Genomic DNA, 18,265 nt, shown 5'->3' with positions numbered 1-18,265 from the left:
GTGGAAAGAGAAACATGGCATGCCACATTTTATATCATAGAATGGCCTGGGCTGGAAGGGACCTTAGAGATCACTTAATCCAACCTCCCTGTCATGGGCAGAGACGCCTCTCAACCAGATCAGGCAACACATGGGGACCGAATGGGGATCAAACCCACGACTCTAACCAACTGACCTAACCAGCCCCCCTAAATGACAGAAAGAGGAAAACATTAATTCTATAAATGACGTGTGATAAGAAAGAACTTCCTTCAGATTTAGCTCTGATTCAATGAATCAGAGACACTCCTCAGAACTTTACCTAATAATTTTATCTTTAAGAAAATCCTTACCTATAAGCTTGTTTTCCTTGACAAAGCATCTGAATTCTGCACCAGGGATTAGTTCACACCATTTGCGAAGAACAAGCTACAGAGAAAAAACAAATGACAAAGTAGTGTTTCAGAAAGGTACCAGGTAACTTCTTGCCAACAGGGATGCCTTCTAGACACAGGGTTTTGCTGTAATGGTAAGATGACCTCTAAAGTTACTCCTGATGCAAGCAAACCAAACAACCTTAACCTGCGAGTCACATAATCATCTTCGCAAATACTTCAAAGCGATTAGACTCAAATGTTAATTTCATAGAGTCACAGAATGCTTTCGGTTGGGAGGCACCTTTAAAGACTGTCTAGTCCAAAGTAGAAAGGCTCAGACTGGACCTAAAATTAAACTTTTTCATCACAAGGACCATCAAGCATTAGCACAGCTCCCTCAGAGAGGTTCCACAGCCTCTATTCACTGAGGTTTTCAGAGCAGATTTGGTAAAATGTCAGACAACCCACTCTGATCTCATCACTTACCTGGCTTTAAGGATGAGAACGGATGACAGACCTCCCCAGGCTCCTTCTCACCTTAATTACCTTATGCTCTTCCACTTTGCACGGTATTTATAACCGTGAAATTATTTATAAAACAACTTCAAAGTTACGTTAATGATAAAGCGTAGAGAACAACCCAACAAATCTGTCAGGGACTTGGCAGAATGTTGCTCCTAGTCAAAAGAGCTGAGAGCGGAATTAAATTTAACCAAATCAACCTCCACTCTGGTACACACCCAAGCAGAATTCTGCGACGCCTTTGAAGGCGCAAACCAGCTGAAATAAGGACAATGGATGGAAATAGTAACCAAACTATTATAGTCAATAGGACAGACTGCCTGGTAATTAAAGTGTATCTCTGGCACTTTCTCAAGTTTCTGCATTTCCTAAACTGAAGTATTCAGATGGAGCCACTATTTTTAAGGCTTCAGTTATTGCTACTGGATATTGGAAACTCCCAACACCTATCAACTGTAGAAGAGAAACTTCACTAATCAAAGATGACATTCCTAACTGCAGTATAAAAATGAAATACTTTGATCTGACTTTTAGATGTCCTATATATCTATAGAGCACATTAGACAATGCTTTAAAAAAAATGGAGTTCATTCACTTTTCTAAAGCCCTTTTAAGCCTACAGGATGATAACAAATGTTGCATTTACATTAAAAAAATATATTATTAGAGAAACGACTCAACACTATCATAAAAGCAACAGCACAGTTTAAAGCACTGTTAATATCTACATCACTAGCTTAACATTTTCATCTAGTATTGAACATATAAAACAAGATGTGATAGACCACTTCAGGATGTCCCCAGCCACCACAGCCAGCTTCTCATTGTAAGCTCAGTTGGGATATTCAGAGGCAGCACGCTATCAAGAATATATACGACTTTCAGCTATTGAACTTGACCTTCCTGGAAAAACCTGACAGACGTGAAAGGAAATTGCAAAGAAGCTTCAAAAGTCTGACCTTTTGGTTCATCTGATCTGTAAATGAACTCTTTATGACCGGTAGTGCTTAACCAGACTTCCCTGCACTGCCCAAGCAACAGGATTAAAACAAAACAAAACAGAATTTTATGGGCATTACCCAAGCACAAATGGCACCCTGCCCGTGAGCAATTACCTGGAAATCATTTAAAGAGTCCTACCTCGTAGACCAAGGAAGGATCAGGGGAATCATCAGTACAGTGAATAAATCTGGAAAAGTAAGGCACAGGCATCAAAATCTGCTTTTAGATGTAAGATTTTAGACACGGCGAGAAAAATAACCCCAAACTGTGAATCATAAACCCGCTAAAATATCTCCAAGACACATAAACCACATAAATTCAATACACCAATAACAAACTTCTTTTTGACAATTATCAGGAGGGGGGAAAAAATAAAAAAAAAAAAAAAAAGAAAAATTCACCTCTTTTCATCTAGTGTAATTTGGAAACACTTAAATTTGGACAAGGGTGTGGCTAAAATGTGAGCATTTATTCATTGTTGAGTTTTTTCTGTCTGAATCAACAGTGCTGCTCCTTTCCTTTTTATTGCTGTGTTGGCATAACTGGATTTTCAAAGAACCACATAAACTTGAGCAATCTCATCTAGTTTCATTGCAGCATGTTTCCCCTAGTGCTTCTCATGTTTAACTTCCTAAAGCACACAGCAGAGACACAGCATCATGCCTCGCAGCAGTCGATTTCCATGAATAAGGGATGCGAAACGGCACTGCTCGGCACTCTCGATTCCACAGCACGCTGTCTTTCTAAATTAAGAGCCTTAAGCAATACTCTCACAAATCTCTTGAGAGTGAGAATAAACACAACTATTTCCAGAAGTGCAAGCAGATGTCAGGGTTTTGTCCCTTGTGAGGAGGAGATGACACTGTCACCTTTCAGGAACCATCAGGAACGGAGGCAGTTATACCCAAGCCAACTCCTATATAGTACCCTTCTGTTGTTTCACAACAAACCTTGCAATAAGTCCTGTAATTTTCAAAGGGATTTAGCAAAGGAACATGCATTTTCCTTCTAAATGCACTCCCTGACCTTGCCGGCAACGAGCTATTTTGATGCAAAGAACTGTGTACAGGGTCATGCTGAGCAATAGTCTTAAATGGCAACATTTGTACTATCTCTCTTTGGCACTGAACTTCATTAAGCAATCCCAAAGTTTAACATCTCTAATAGAAGCATTGCATTTGCAGGATGTGGCTGCCCAGCCTTGGGATCGAAGCTGTTGCAAGAGTTCAGTCAGTACGATGCCAGCAGAAATAAATGTCACACATTTTACTTTAAACTTCAATATCCACCGCATGCAGAAAAGAAGGGTGGTAGCCGGCACGCTCTCCAAAAGTGCTGTAATCAAACAGATCATACGTATCTGTAAGCCTGTGTAAACAGATAACATCCTTCAACGACAGTTTATATTCGTCGCCATCTAAGATCTGTCAGGCAACAGAAACAAACTCGTGGGAGCTTGCAGTTTTGCTAGGCTCCAAATTCCTCACTTACTAGCATGCATGCTGGTAGACGCTCAAGAAAATATGCCCCACACAAAACCGATCACCAACTAGATATAAAAAGGAAGCTGAAGTGGACTGGACTTGCACAGTTACAGCACACGGAGTTTTACAGTCCCTGCACCCTAGGACCTGTGTTACCTCTCACAGATTTTCATATCTGAGACATGAAGCAATCTGCCCCATTCCATTAACAGGTGGTCTTTTTCAGCTGTCGAAAACCAGCCTTACAAACAATCAAAATTATCCTCCACTCAACCCTCAAATATTTTGGGTGAAAGCTATGTGGGGAAAGATATTTCCTCTTTCCTTTTAAGTCAGAAAATGAAATCCCTGGGTGCCATCCCAAACCACACAGGCTGCTCAGGTACTGGCGCCAGGCGAAACGATGAATATAGACAAAAATACTGTGAGATGCAGTAACACTGTTCTTGAGTCTCAGTGACACAGGACTGAGCACTAAGGAGGAAAAAATGGGAGAACGCGAAGAAAGACAAAAGAAACTCAAGGGTTTTCTTAGCCTCTTTTTCCTTCTAAATAGTATTGTGAGGTTTTGCCAATAAAAGGACATTACTAATACACCTTTTTGGGGTGCAAATTTTGGTCAACTTGAGGTAGCTGCTATTTTATATTTTCTACCAACTTCTTGTAGCATTAATTGTTCACACCTAGCCAAATTCACCTGTTACACGTGGCCTTTTGATCCTACGAGGCAGAAGGCTAAGCAGGGTTTCTTTAACCTGCATCCCATTTGGGTTTGGGGGTACATGAAAGAAAAATCAGTAAGATTTCAGGAAATTAGAGAAATCTGGACTCCCTTCTCTGTAGCCTTTGAAAATTGTTGTTTTAAACACTACTAAGGGTGAAGGAATTAAACTCGAGTGATACGGGCCTTGCAGTGTAGTCAACAGCGTGTTTACAGATTTACACATAGATCTCAAGAGCAGAAAAAAAAAAGTCTCTTTCTACATAGCAGTTGCATATTAATCTTCAAATGCTTATATATATACACTTAACAAGACAACATGCTAAATGAAGCCACTCTATGGTTCAGCTCTCACCACTGAGAAGGGTAGTTTAAGAAGGTTTTTCAGACTTACAGTAGCTACCCTGCAAAGATTTGCAAATCACTGAGATTATTCTGTGATAATAAACTATTATGAATGTACTGAGAATTGTAAAAGTTATTCCATAGCTGACTGTTCCCCTGCTATCACCTTACAATCTATTTTAAAACCTTAATTAAAAATAAAATGAAATAAAAAATAAATCAAAGAGAAACTTCTAAAGGAAAAATCTTTATTTCTTGAATATTGATCCTTGCTGGAACTTTAAGGCCTAAAAGAAATTGGAAATTCATGCACTATTCAAAAAAGGATCTTGTATTACCCTATAAATTGCTAGGAAAAATAGGATGTGAATAAAACCTCAAGAAAAAAAAAAAAAGCACATCAAAGGCCTCATTTTCCACATCCTCTCATGTGGAGCATCTGCACTAACAGCTACAGATCTCACAAAAAGGTATCCTGAGCGCCAGGTCACATCTTCGTGAGCCAACACTGCCTCCTACGTTCTGTCGGGAGAACACTCGCTGTTATTCCTCCACATCTCAGAAAAACTCTGTAATTTCTTCATAAAGCGTAATTCAATCTTGAGAAGCATTAAGGCTGGCATCAAGAATACAGTCAGAATAATAGTTTAAAAACAAAAAAGCACTGAAACATCTGCTAGGTTTTAAAGTTACACAAATGTGCTCAGGAGCCTGATGGGCTAAATCTCACTCCAGAGCAGATTTTCTCAACCTTTCACAGAAACAGCCACTTAAATCATAACCACTTCCCCTTATAAACACCTAAATAAAAAATAAAAAAACGTGCATCTCCTCCCATGTTCCTTTGTATCTTGCACATTAATACACAGTTGTGATTATTAAACAACTGGAAAAATAAGAACACTTCAGCCTTCAAAATCCCAATAGTAGCATCTGCAGACTGAAACCATCCAATATTGCCCTGTAGGACAGGAACAATTTCCAAAGTTTCACAAAATTTCCAAAGTTTATTAAAGAGCACGATATAACACTAAGCTTATCTTACAACTGAACTGCTGCTAATACATAACACTAGTCTCAAGGTAGGCAATCCACCTTTAACAAAATGTAGACCACACTTTCTGACAATAAGGAAGAAAACTGTTCTAAACCAATACTCTCAACAGAGTTTTAAAAGGATTTTTGTTCAAGAGGCATTTTAATCACTTAACAGCAATTCCAGTTAGAAAGGGACTTGTTTGGATTTTTTAATCACATAGCCACGGCACAAAGTTTTTGAAAACCTACATTAAAATCTGAAAAGTTAAGGATCACGCCACCCACAAGTTGGGTTTTTTGTGTGAACTCAGCTAAGTAAAAGGGAAAGCTTGCTTTGAAGTGGAAACAACATCAACTGCGTTAACAAGCGCATCGCTCTGAAGCCTTTGTTAATTTATACAAAATTAACAAGGAGGAACGTTAACTCATTATTCTGAACTTTTCAAGCAAACAAAGCGTCAACATCATGAGAGAATCCAAACATTTAAAACAGTCAAAGCTTATCTAAGTCGTGCTCAGTTTAGTTGCATTAAGGCAGTATTTTTTTTATGGTTTGTTCCGAAGTGCTGCACATCTGAAGTTTTCTCAGCACTCGCTGCAGCTGAGAACAAACAGCAAGGGCAGCTCCCTGACCCAAACAACTTACAGATTGATAACTGGATTAGCAGATGGGGAGAGGAAGGAAGAGGCAAAGAAAGTGGTTTGCCTCAAGTGCCACATTGCTGGCAAAGCTGGATTAAGAAAGAGACCTTCAAAATTGCCATTGCCAAGTCTTTTCCATATTTTGACGCCTTAATACAGTTGAACAGAAAACAAAACAAACAAAAACCTGTACACAACTGTTCTGCTGTTACTTAGACTGAGAAACTTTTAAACCATACTGAGTATTAATGAAAGAAGTAGAAATATTGTGTATTCATCCTCCCTGAGTAGCCCTTCCAAGGGATTTGGATGTATTAGGTATCCGACTTTCACTTGTTCAGCACTTCATGTTCTTATGCCAGCTACATTTTAAATTTCTGCTTGCTAAGGACTAGAAAACTGGCAGCTAATCAATAGTGTAATTAAGGAAGACCACTGCTCTGATTCAGCCATAATCATTTCACTGTCTGGGTGGAGGCATTTTGTGCAAATAACTTAGCGATATAGAAATACCATGCACCGACTGGACAATAATAGGCACTTAAATCAAGTACAACATATTCATAAAATATAAGATACATAGAGAACAACGTGATTTTACACATTACACACATTACCCTAGTTTTAAGTACAACTTCAATTCAAATTCATGACAACCGCAAGGCTGCGCCATCCATATTAACTCTACCTCACCAAAGTAATAAAGCTTGTTCTAACACACAAATAAACCAACCCAAAATCATAACCCAAATTTATACCAACATTAGGTTAGACTTTATAGGAAGGGAAATAAATACAACACTTCTCAAATGCAACTTAACCTTTAGATTAGGTGCTGATCCCACAATCACATCCCAAGCTTTGCTTACTTACCACCCACCAGCTGAGCTGTGCTATCGGGTGGCCTGTGGGGTCTTATCACACCGGGAAACGAGTCTAAATGGATTAGACTACTGCGATTGGAGGTGGTGTCTCTGCCAGAGGTTTTTCTCCCACAGCAGGATGAGCAGAAGAGAACGTGCCTGCTACAGGTTGCTCAGCCATTACTATTCTTAGGCTGGTGTGAACTGAAGGTGAAACTACTGATGGTTCGAGTTAACACTTGTGCTGTGCAATCTCACAACACAGGAGCTGGAACACATTAGGTCAGCGCCGTCTGCAGAGAGGAAGGTGAACAACTGAGGCACTAACTTTACCTGATATAAAATCTGACAGAAAATACTCTGATTTCAGTCTCAGTGAAGGCAGTCAAACCAATTCATTCTACCACACAAGTGGCGTAAACTAAGAGTGCAAACATGCACGCAGAGTTGCCACGTCTTCTAAAAATCAAGTGGTGCTTGCTGAACACTTGATCGTGTCCCAGATTCATTAGAAAGTGGTTAACTACACAAGAATTCTCCAAAGAGCTCAGGGTACTTTTTGCTGAATTTCTTTATACATGAGGACAGTAGAGTTCAAAAAACTTATTAATATTCACAAAGGGATGACACAAAATGTAAACTTCTTTTCAGATCCACAAGACTCAGTCCTGAAGGCAGTTCCAAGGAAGGACACATATTTTAGCGCTCAATCCTCCGAGCAAACTGTCCTTAAGACACCTGGCCAAGTCACCTAACCCCCCAGCAGTGGTAACCAGGAAAAAAGCTCCTTGGTAAGGCATCAAAGTCTTCTGAGAATCACTATTCACCCACCTCTGAAATGTAAGCTACAGATTTCTCATCACGAATTCTCAATGTTCACAATTGTTCCCCTAGGCCAACATATTTTTCACACTGTCTTCTCACTCCAGCATCTTCTCCCCTCCTTCTCAGTCTCTACCCCTGCACCTTGTAACGTTGCAGGTTAAACGTAATGTAAAACCGAGCATCAGAACGGGACTGACAGCGTTGCTAGCGCTCCATAAATGCAGAGATAAGGATGAGGACGTTGCTACCTATCTTTTTTTTTTTTATGTACCCACAAACTGGGGGAAAGGAGTGTTATTAGAGTTGCAGGAATAAATAAAGAACGCAGTTGCACAGCACTAATGCAACTGGTTTCACATTTTAGACAACTCTTATCAGATCATAAGCTACTCAGCACAGGCAACCTACTTAACATAGGTATTACGCCTGGTAAACCTCTACAAAGCACCTAAAACAAGTGCCCTGCATTTGACTGAGGCTCCTAAATGTTTCAGCAATATAAGTAAGCACTGAATAGTTAATGGAAAGCAGTTTGTTGGATTCCAAGCCATAGATTGCCCTTTTTCTTTGAAATTCTGCTTTTCTGAAAATAGCAGTAATTGTGACAAGAACATTAAATTCCAATAATTCTATGTTCTTTCAGAAAAATGCCGTATTTTAGAAATGAGAGACATGAATCAGACGCAGGTACTAGAGGAAGAAACAGTTCCTATACAATTAAGTACTCTCTTCATGTGAGCAGACAAGATATACCTCAAGAACATTGTATTTGTAATTTTGTCTGTAACTATGAGTCCTGGAGTGCATTTGTTGAAGAGCTACAAAAACCTGGGTTCAGGAGGAGCTCTCATTTGCATACTAAAAGACAGAATGTAAGAATAAAAGGGAGGCTGCTCCTCTCTCGTCGACTGAAGCTAGGCAAACAGTTCTGGTTTACTAGGAAAGACTCACTCACAGTGAGTACCAAGGAAGATAATCTGCCTTGCACTTCTCTGCATTAAATTGGACTTGGTGCTTATTTTGACACAGTGGAGGAAGACAAAGAAAGAGGAGGGAAGGGGTGAGGGGAGCTTCAAGGAACAACTAACTTATTACTGTACCTGAAACTTGTATCGCTGTGCCTGAACAAATTTTAAATGCGAATATGTGGTTTTGTATCAGATATTTACCATTACTGTACAGTACAGAGCAAGATCTTTCAGAAGAGCTGAAAATCTACCCTCAGAGGATCGGTTTGTTTGGGTTTTTTGACTGGGTATAAATAAGATTGTCTGCTAGAAATCTACTTACGGCTGAGTGAGGTCACGAGTAATGAAGTCTGAACTCTTGAAGAGGAGGAAGATGTCACTGAGAGCTTTACACTTCAGAGAGCTGTTCATCGCTATCCAGTAGGCATCCTAAACAAAAAAGATTATCCAAAGCCACACTTTACTAGCAGGAAGGAATGCAAGCTGCAGATCTACCTAAGTATTACGCAACATTTGAAATATAGGCAGAATTTTTTTTATTTTGAAGAAAACCTCATTAGCTGTTTTCAAAGACACAACAGTTACTGCTTTTCTTACAGATACTCTGTTGAAAGCAGAGGAAATACAGTTAGACAATCAAGGTTTTACGCTACTGCTTCCAGGCACTTTCTTGGAATGCCTGACCGAACCCAAGTTTCCCCTGGCAACACACAAAAACATTTAGGTGCACTCATTCTTAACGTATAGTTCGAGTATCTAAAATTAACTAGAGAGACGTTTATTCTTTTTTTTTTTTAAAAAAAAGTAGGGTTTTAATCTTTATCCCAGGCAAAGTTTTCAACTAGTATCCTCAATGAGAAGAGTCTGACCATCATTCTGTTATCTGTGACATGGATACAGCGGTTTACGTAAGAAAGACAGCACTGTCTTGCACGAGCCTCACCGAACAGTGCACCAAGCTAGCTCTCACCCACCAGAACAATTTACTGCATCGTACTTCACCGCTATCTTCTCTGTCACTTCTTTCTTCATCAGAATTGCTAGTCTCTTTGACTTTCCAAGGCATTAAAATAAAACAAACAAACAAAAAAAATCCATATGCTACCATCTGCTACAAGTTTGGGGAGTCAGCATTCTTACCCTAGGAGCACTCCAGTTAAGTTTGGGAAAAACACTGCCACCCAAGGAACTTATTGCTTCTTGAACTTTAGCTGTGAACTCAGGAAATTCTGGTGCCTGAACAAAAAACAACAACAAAGAAAATCAACATCAATACACTCAGTAGTGAAGCGTAGTCAATACCATTAGAAATACATACTGTAGAAGGGATGAACATGCCCAAAATCAGGAACCAAGAACCCCATAAAAATAATGTTTGTGTAGAAATAAATCACTTAACCATCACCTCTGATGTTCTTTCGAAAGAGAAAATTGAATATGTTTCCAGTTCTCACTCTCAGTACTAGCAAGACTCCTTGAATTTCAGGGGAAACCCCAAAACTTCATGAACGTTCATCATGAAAGGTGCAACAGTTGGCAAACATCAAAGTCAAATAACCAGACCTTAAATACATGGGGGGTTGTACCTGATGGTAGATTATTGTATCCAAGTAAGATCAATGAAAAATTAAAAACTAACTTCCAAACCAGTTTGTTTAGAACTACAAATATTGTAGCATTCTGTCCAAGCACTAGAAGGTAGAAAGGGATCAGTTCCAGTTTTTCAAAGTTCTATAGCTGCATGGAGGAGCACATTAAGACAGGAAAAGTAAATAAATCAATTCATAGACAATTTGAGTGACAGCCCCTCATTTAAGCTTTAGTTTTACAAAGTGTTGCTGGTAACACTTTAACGAATCAGCTCTTAAATTAGGTCTTAAAGTAGCCCCTTAACAATATATTGCATCAAAATAGAGGACACACCGCAAAGGTACAGGTTGGACTAGAAAACCTTGTCTTGTAAACAACATTGTCAACGCTCCAAACATAAGTTAGAGAAAGAAAAATCTCAGAATGTTATAAACTCCACTCTGCATGTGGCAGGATAGGAAAAAAATGAGACTGCTGACCTTTAAAATAACATGAAAGCATTTCAGCCTATGTCAAAGATTTTTCACAACAGGATTTCTAGCAAAAGTATAGAACACTATTTTTGCTGGAATATTTTTTTAACTCAAAGATAATTTCAAGGCTAAAGTTAACTGATGTCTTTAAAACAATAAAGCCCTCGCAGCAACAGAAGTGATCAAAAAAAAAGTTCATACATTTTGGCATCTCCTTTCTGCAGCCCCCACAAATGCTAACACTTAAAAAAAAACCCCTCTCACATTTTAGCACAATGACTTAGACTGAACTTCAAACGTTCAGAATCTTTCCTTACAGTACATTCCTTAGTCTCCATGGGAAACTACCTTGAACAACTGAAAAAGCACTTCTCTCTTTTTTCTTTATTTTTAGAGCTTCAGTCAATTCTTGAAATTGTTCCTGCAAGAAGTCCAACTCTTCATCCACTGCACCCTGATCCAATCTCCTCTCGTTGTGACAGAAGTCAGGAGTCACAACACGTATGTAACACCAGCACATACTGGTGGGAATTCCTCCCTGGGGAAATGTTACCATCACGTAATTTGATTAATACAAGTGACAAAATATAGACATGAGGATAGCTCTAAGGCTGCACAAACAAGCTAGATTCTAGCATTTCCTAAATTCTGAATGCCTGACTTTGCAACCATCGTTATTAATGCATGGGTTTTTAAACAGAGAATTTTCTATACTCCTATACTCTAATTCTTCTTCTGAATATAGAAAGGGCAAGAGAAACAAGTTCCATGTGATGACTCACGTTGGTCGTCAAATGAGAATAATCACAATCGCAGCCCACCTTACCGCTCCAAAAAAACCCCAGAGAATTATAGTTAGTAAAATATGAATGCCCTAGGCTGACAGTGAAGGCAAAACAGCAGCCTCCAGCCTGTCCCCCTATCATTTATATATTATGGTCCTTAGTGCCTCCCTGTTCAGCTTCCACATTGTAAATTGATTCATTCTCATCTCTTGTGCTAACTCCCGATGCAGCTCCCCACCCCTCTACATTCTACACAAGCTGTTTCTTCACTCTCTTCTTCGCAGTCAAAGTGGTAACAGGCAACACTTAAAAGCACAGAAGACTATTTCCATTCACTCGCTGGCCTCAGAGCAGTCTCTAGTTTTCAGGTAGAGAAAGCCTATCTGCCACGGCTGGAGTCTTCAGAGCAATCGTCTACCAAATTCATCAGATGGTAAAGAGCATGTTGTGAAATTCTACTTTTAGAATCTCCTTCTTGGACCAAATGTAGGTGTATTTTTGTAAGAACTAGCCACAGGCACACATCATGTTCATTATTAAACACCTTCAAAGTTCCAGGCTGGGCAAAAGACACAGCTCTGCAAATCTCTGAACAAGACCCACCTGGGAGGCCAAAACATCCCTCCTCTCCCTCTATCCCTGCTTTTCTTGCTAAGCATGATGTTATACCCCTGAAGGCAATTTGGGAGAGCTGTCCCGGCTCTGTCTCCCTGCTTTTCTTGCTAAGCATGATGTTATACCCCTGAAGGCAATTTGGGAGAGCTGTCCCGGCTCTGTCTCCCTCTCCTCCTCTTGCCTATCCCCAGCCTAGTCACTGGGCGACAGGCACAGAGCAGACTGGGAGAAGAGCAAGCCCTGGGAGAAGAGCAAGCCTTGATGCTATGCGAGCACTATTCGGCAAGAGCTTAAAGTCAACTCCACCCCAGTCAGTCTCAGTAAAACATGAACTGTAAAGCTGTAATCCGTACACAGTACACAACACTTACCTAGCTAAACTGAAATCACCTGGCCTGTACCCTTCTGATGGGTCTCATACCTCTTGATTATCTACGTCCTTACTGTGGAGCACCCTATAATGAAAAGTCCCCCTCCATTCCAGAAGGACAGGGAACTGCTTGGGAGAGTCCAGCGCAGCCACAAAGGTGATGAAGGGAGTGGAACATCTCCCTGGTGAGGAAAGGCTGAAGGAGCTGGGTCTCTTTAGCTTGGAGAAGAGGAGGCTGAGGGGTGACCTCATTCATGTTTATAAATATATAAAGGGTGAGTGTCAGGAGGACGGAGCCAGGCTCTTCTCAGTGACATCCAATGACAAGACAAGGGGCAATGGGTACACCCCGGAACACAGGAGATTCCACAAAAACATTAGGAAAAACTTTTTCACTGTGAGGGTGACCGAGCCCTGGCACAGGCTGTCCAGGTTGGGTGTGGAGTCTCCTTCTCTGGAGACTTTCAAAACCTGCCTGGACGCGTTCCTCTGTGACCTACTGTGGGTGATCTTGCTCTGTCAAGGGGTTGGACTAGATGATCTCTAGAGGTCCCTTCCAATCCCCAACATTCTGTGATTCTGTGGTAGTATTTCTTTAGTAACACTCACAGGATCTTCACAGAAGTTACCAAAGATACCAAAAATCTCTGTTCTGAACAATTTACAGTTTAAGGCATCTGCTTTATCAAAGTAGAGATACTTGAACTGAAGCTATTAGTGCATGCAAATTTGGCATATATTAGTTTTAAAATTTAGGCTATAAATTCCGTGTTAGCATATGCACAGCTCAGAGCAGGGCTGTGTTCCTATTGCATCTAATGCAATGTGAGCAACCCAACACTATGCTGAACATTAGGGAGCTAACAGGACTGAAGTAATAGTATCTGTAGACAGGAAATGCAAGTATATTAACTCTGACTTTCAAAAAATATGTAAAAAAAGATCAAAGGAGCCTGCTTCATAATCTAATTCTGCCAATTCTAAGCCACACACAGTGCAAGGCAAGCATAAACACAGGAAAAGGAAGAAAGAAAAAGGAAAGTAGAAAGACATTTACTTAAGAGGAGGAAATAATGGCACAGGTGTAAGAGAAGAGCTGTGAAAACTGAGCTGCAGGGGCTTCATTTCTTCTGCATTCACTCTGATTAAGTAATTGGGAGATATTCGAAGTGGTGAAAATGAAAGACAGCTATATTTAGAGCCATACTTCAGTTCATTTCCTAGAGTCTAACAAGTGTGTGATTGTCGGGGATGAAGAAAAGCATTTTATTTTTAGTTAAATAAAATTAAGCCAGTGAAACTTTTTTAAAGTTACAGCAATCTACACTGCCATCTGCCTAGAATGGTCTGAAAATTGTGAAATACAGCGATAGATACTTCTAACTGGCAACAAGGAGGTTGCAGAAAGGATACTGCTGGCAAACCCACGTTAGGCTTTTACAGGACCTTACCTTAAGTGTTGTAGTATTCTCATCATCTGACCACTGTTAAAAACAAGAACAATTCAAAGGTTACTGGTGTTCTGAGACATCCTTTAAACCAGGAGAACATCAGAACTCATATGGCTTCCTACAACACGTAGATCAAATCACTGTCCAGGAGCTCCTGTAACATGATATCATCACTCTTCTCCGAAAAAATACTGTATAGTCAGCAGAAATGATACTCTATAAAGTATGGATAAAAGAAGACATATATTTCAGTTGTGATTTATATCACAAATTTGGACATTTCAGAACTCAGTCGTTTCCCAATCTAAAGTTTGTCTCCAGCTCCAGCACTTCCATCCTTAGACCCCATGTTCCATTAGTTTCTTTTCCATCTCCTTTTTGTAACTTCTGCCACATTGCACTTAAAACATTTTTCAGCATTTTTATTCTAGAATACCCTTCTGAACTATTGCAGCCTTAGAAACTTTCATTGCTTCTGACATAATTCCTCCAAATGAACTCTCCTTCTAATTTTTCAGGGCAAGAAACGGCATTAAGTTCAACTCCAACATTCTTCAACATTCCTTACTGATTATTACAAATGCAATTACCAAGAATTTTTTTTTTAAAACCCAAACAAACTTCTTGCGTGAAAAAGCACAGAAACATTTTAAAACCTCCTTGGCGTCACAGTACAAACGATGATGGTTTTAAATTTTTCAAGGCAACTACCACATGATTAATATTTTTGTGAAGTACTCTCCTCACTTATAAATTATGCAGAACAGGTTACACATCCCTATTTTTCTCAAGAGGCATAATACTCAGTTTTATTTAATACAGACCTGTATTTCCTCTGCATCATCACCCCCCTCCTGAGCGTGACTGGGCGGATCTTCTCTAAAACAAAAAATTAGGAGGAAAAAAATTAAGCACTGGAGTTTGTCTTAACCTTTTATATTACATTTCCACAACATCTACTAGCTGTTGATCTCAAAATGCTTTCATAAGAAGACTAAAGCTCAAAATCCCCCACTGAGAAAAATCAGAGGAAGCCAATACAGAAAATGGAAGATCGAACACCCTGGCATCAGACCCACACTCTACTCCAAACACTTTGCTGCTTTCAAATTAGCAGATCATTTTGTGCTCTGAAAATGCCATAATAGAAGCTTTTCGACACCCTGTTAGTCACTCTTTTTCAACTTTACTGTACTCTGAGAGAAACACAAATTAAACAAAGTTGGTTTTTTTCTTTTTAAACGAGCTCAATTTAAATTATGCTTTGCCTTTGTACTCCTTCTCCAAGTAAAAATTTATAAAATATCAGTTTCAGATGTTGCCCTGTGACTTTCTGGTTCTGAAAAGAAAACGTTCTCATGCTTCACACACAGAAAAAAGATCCTACGGGGAGCAGATACACAGTCATTAGCTTCTTCCAGAAGTTCCTTTTTTCTACTCAGGCAAGATCTGCTGTTGTGAACACTAGCACATCTGGAAGAAATATTCTCTTGAGTTTTAGGTGACTTTTAAAGCTTTTTAGCCCACATAACTAACTGTGAATACCTTAAGGGAGAAGACCAAGCTCTTGAAAACCACTTCTTCACAGCAAGTCTGTCCAGCAACCAGATTAAGTTCAAATGTATGTCTGTGCCAAAAGTCAACTCTTCAACAAGTGAAGTCTCTGAATGTGCTTCCATAGGGCCTAAACTACCAAGTCAGTTTTTGACATCTAGAGGTCTGATGCCAGTTCACTGAAGACAGAAGCAATCTTGGCCTTGACTGCAAGATCACACACACTTCTCGCTAAGAAAGTCTGACCTTGAGAAATACTGGTTCCTAAAGGGGGATTTAAAATCGGAAACATCTTTAAAAATAGAATTTAAGTCAATTATACAGCTGTCCATTATTCCACTGAAGACAGCAGAAATTGTTCATATAACACAGCTGTAAAATCAAAGCCTCTGTTCCAGCATTTTGAAGGCTTATTAAAAAAAAATGGCTGCTGCTAAATAAGTTGCAGAATTCTGCAGGAGCAGGTGACAACATTGCTTCCTATCCAAAATGGATTAAAAAGCAATCCTAATTTTCTAGATTCAAGATTTAAAAAAATAACACCTTTCATCTTTACAAGGTTTTTAAACAGCTTCTATTTTATATAAATTGATTCCTGAAAAATTAGACACAGCTCCCTTACGCTCACAGCCTAATTGGTTGCTCTGCGAGAGGCAAACTGCCAGTTAGGAAATGATGGAGTGTGGACTGATTTCCAAATCTGAGCATTAACAAGATGTATGCACGCAACATTCATCTTCCAAGGAAGCCATACAGCGAGATTCTAAGCAGAAAACAAAAACAAGGCCTGAGTTCTTACCAACTGTTTCTTCACAGCTACCCACCTCATTCTTCTTCCTCCAAGATCTTGGCACAGGCCATACAGCCTTGTTATATGCGCAGATTACATGTGTGCAGATGATTGTAGAAACTCAATAATTACTAAGATTTTATACATAGCTTATCTTATTGAGAATTAAGCTTGGGTAATGTCATTTCACTCCTGGATGAGGCAGCAGGCGTGTGAATGGCTTGGGACAGGCCAGGCTTTGGAACTGGTGCTAACTTTATCAAAGCAACCAGGCACAAACCAGCAGGCTGTGCGCTCCAGTGGCTGGTGAACTCCACAAAGAAAGGCAGGGAAAAAAAAAAGAAAAACCTACCCTTACTTGGTCTAGAATGAAGTGTATTAAGTGGTTTTAGGATCTGCATCAGGCATCAGCAAGTCAGCAACAGTCAGCCCGTTCAGATGCTCATGCAGTATGAGGTCAAATTTTAAAAACTCTTTATGCAAAATGTAATATATGCATACAAAATAGCACTGTGAATATAAAACAGTATTAATACTTGGAGGATGGGGGAAAAACACTCTTTACCTTCCAGAAACCACAAGTGTTCCATCATCCAGCAAATATTCTTTCACATTCTCTGGTAGAGGAAGTATAACACTAGAGGAAATATGAGAATTTCTTTAATAATTTATTATTAATATTACTTGTTAAAATAACAACAGGAGTTGAACAAAAATAATTTGTTTTCTAATAGAACATACGTAAGTACCAGTACGTTTTATATTCTAACACTATGATTAAAAAACATTTCTCTTTCTTCCCTCTCCTCTGTTCCCAAAAAACAATACTCATTTTCCCCTCCAGAAAAGCAGAGAAAGAGGCAAAAATTTTAGATGAAGTACACAAAAATAACCCATTCCTTCAAAGCTCTAAGAAATTCAAAGAGCGCGTGCAGCCACTGAGGAGACAACATGTTCAAACTAATGGTTTCCTTTCTGAGATCCAAAACAAAATTTGCCTATACCGCCCAAACATTCCAAAAACGTAGCACTATCACTAAACTTACCAAAAATATGTATGTGAGAAAAACTAAAAACCATAAAAGATTAAACACTTTGATTACTAAAAGCCTGATTTCAGTGCTTTCCGATCCAATAGGACAACTGTCTTGAGCACGACTTTCCTGAGTCACTAGTAGTTCTCGTAACCTGCTTGCGACTTGCAGCAGCACCTTAGAAACTGCAGAATTCGCTTCCAGAAATACACAGAAACACTAAGTCAGACAATTGATTTGGGTACATCCAGCCTCAGTTTCTTTAACTGAGTGGGAACAGCAGGGATGCAGACACCAGCTGGTGCTCAGCGCAGAGTCCCACCAGGAGAGCAGGGAGCACAGGGGTACCCAGCCTGCCCCTGGGGCTGCCCAAAACACCCCCTCAGGGAGTAGGGACAACAGTTGCTGGGACTCCAGCTTGAACAAGCCTTCCTCACTTCCAGCCCAGCTCTGTCCCACAAAGATCCCCCATATCTCACAGAATCATAGAATGCATGGGGTTGGAAGGGACCTCTAAAGGTCACCTAGTCCAACCCCCCCGCAGTGAGCAGGGACATATTCCACTAGATCAGGGTGCTCAGAGCCCCATCAAGCCTGACTCTGAATGTCTGCACCACCTCTCTGGGCAACCTGTGCCAGAGTTTCACCACCTTCAACGGAAAGAACTTCTTCCTTATATCTAGTGTTCACCTACCCTGCTCCACTTTTAAACCATTGCCCTTCATCCTATCGCTACATGCCTGTGTAAGCAGTCCTTCCCCAGCTTTCTTGTAGGTCCTTTTCAGGTACTGGAAGGTGCTATAAGATCTCCCAGAGCCTTCTCTTCTCCAGGCTGAA

The 18,265-nt window shown here is 39.9% G+C and overlaps 1 protein-coding gene across 1 annotated transcript; it reads right to left on the bottom strand.

Annotated features, from left to right (window-relative positions):
* Positions 1–332: 332 nt before the first annotated feature.
* Positions 333–17,031, bottom strand: LOC104272117 (cell division cycle protein 123 homolog; the record flags this gene model as incomplete). Its single annotated transcript, XM_009867026.1, has 7 exons — positions 333–408; positions 2,019–2,067; positions 9,089–9,195; positions 9,907–10,002; positions 14,051–14,083; positions 14,875–14,929; positions 16,960–17,031. Coding segments are annotated over 7 exons (488 nt in total), but the record flags the coding sequence as incomplete, so codon positions are not given.
* Positions 17,032–18,265: the final 1,234 nt, after the last annotated feature.

The sequence above is a fragment of the Apaloderma vittatum genome, unplaced genomic scaffold, assembly GCF_000703405.1.
Source record: "Apaloderma vittatum isolate BGI_N311 unplaced genomic scaffold, ASM70340v1 scaffold22320, whole genome shotgun sequence".
Lineage (NCBI taxonomy): Eukaryota > Metazoa > Chordata > Aves > Trogoniformes > Trogonidae > Apaloderma > Apaloderma vittatum.
The sequence above is the reverse complement of the archived record's forward strand: the minus strand, read 5'-3'. Positions and strand labels throughout refer to the sequence as shown.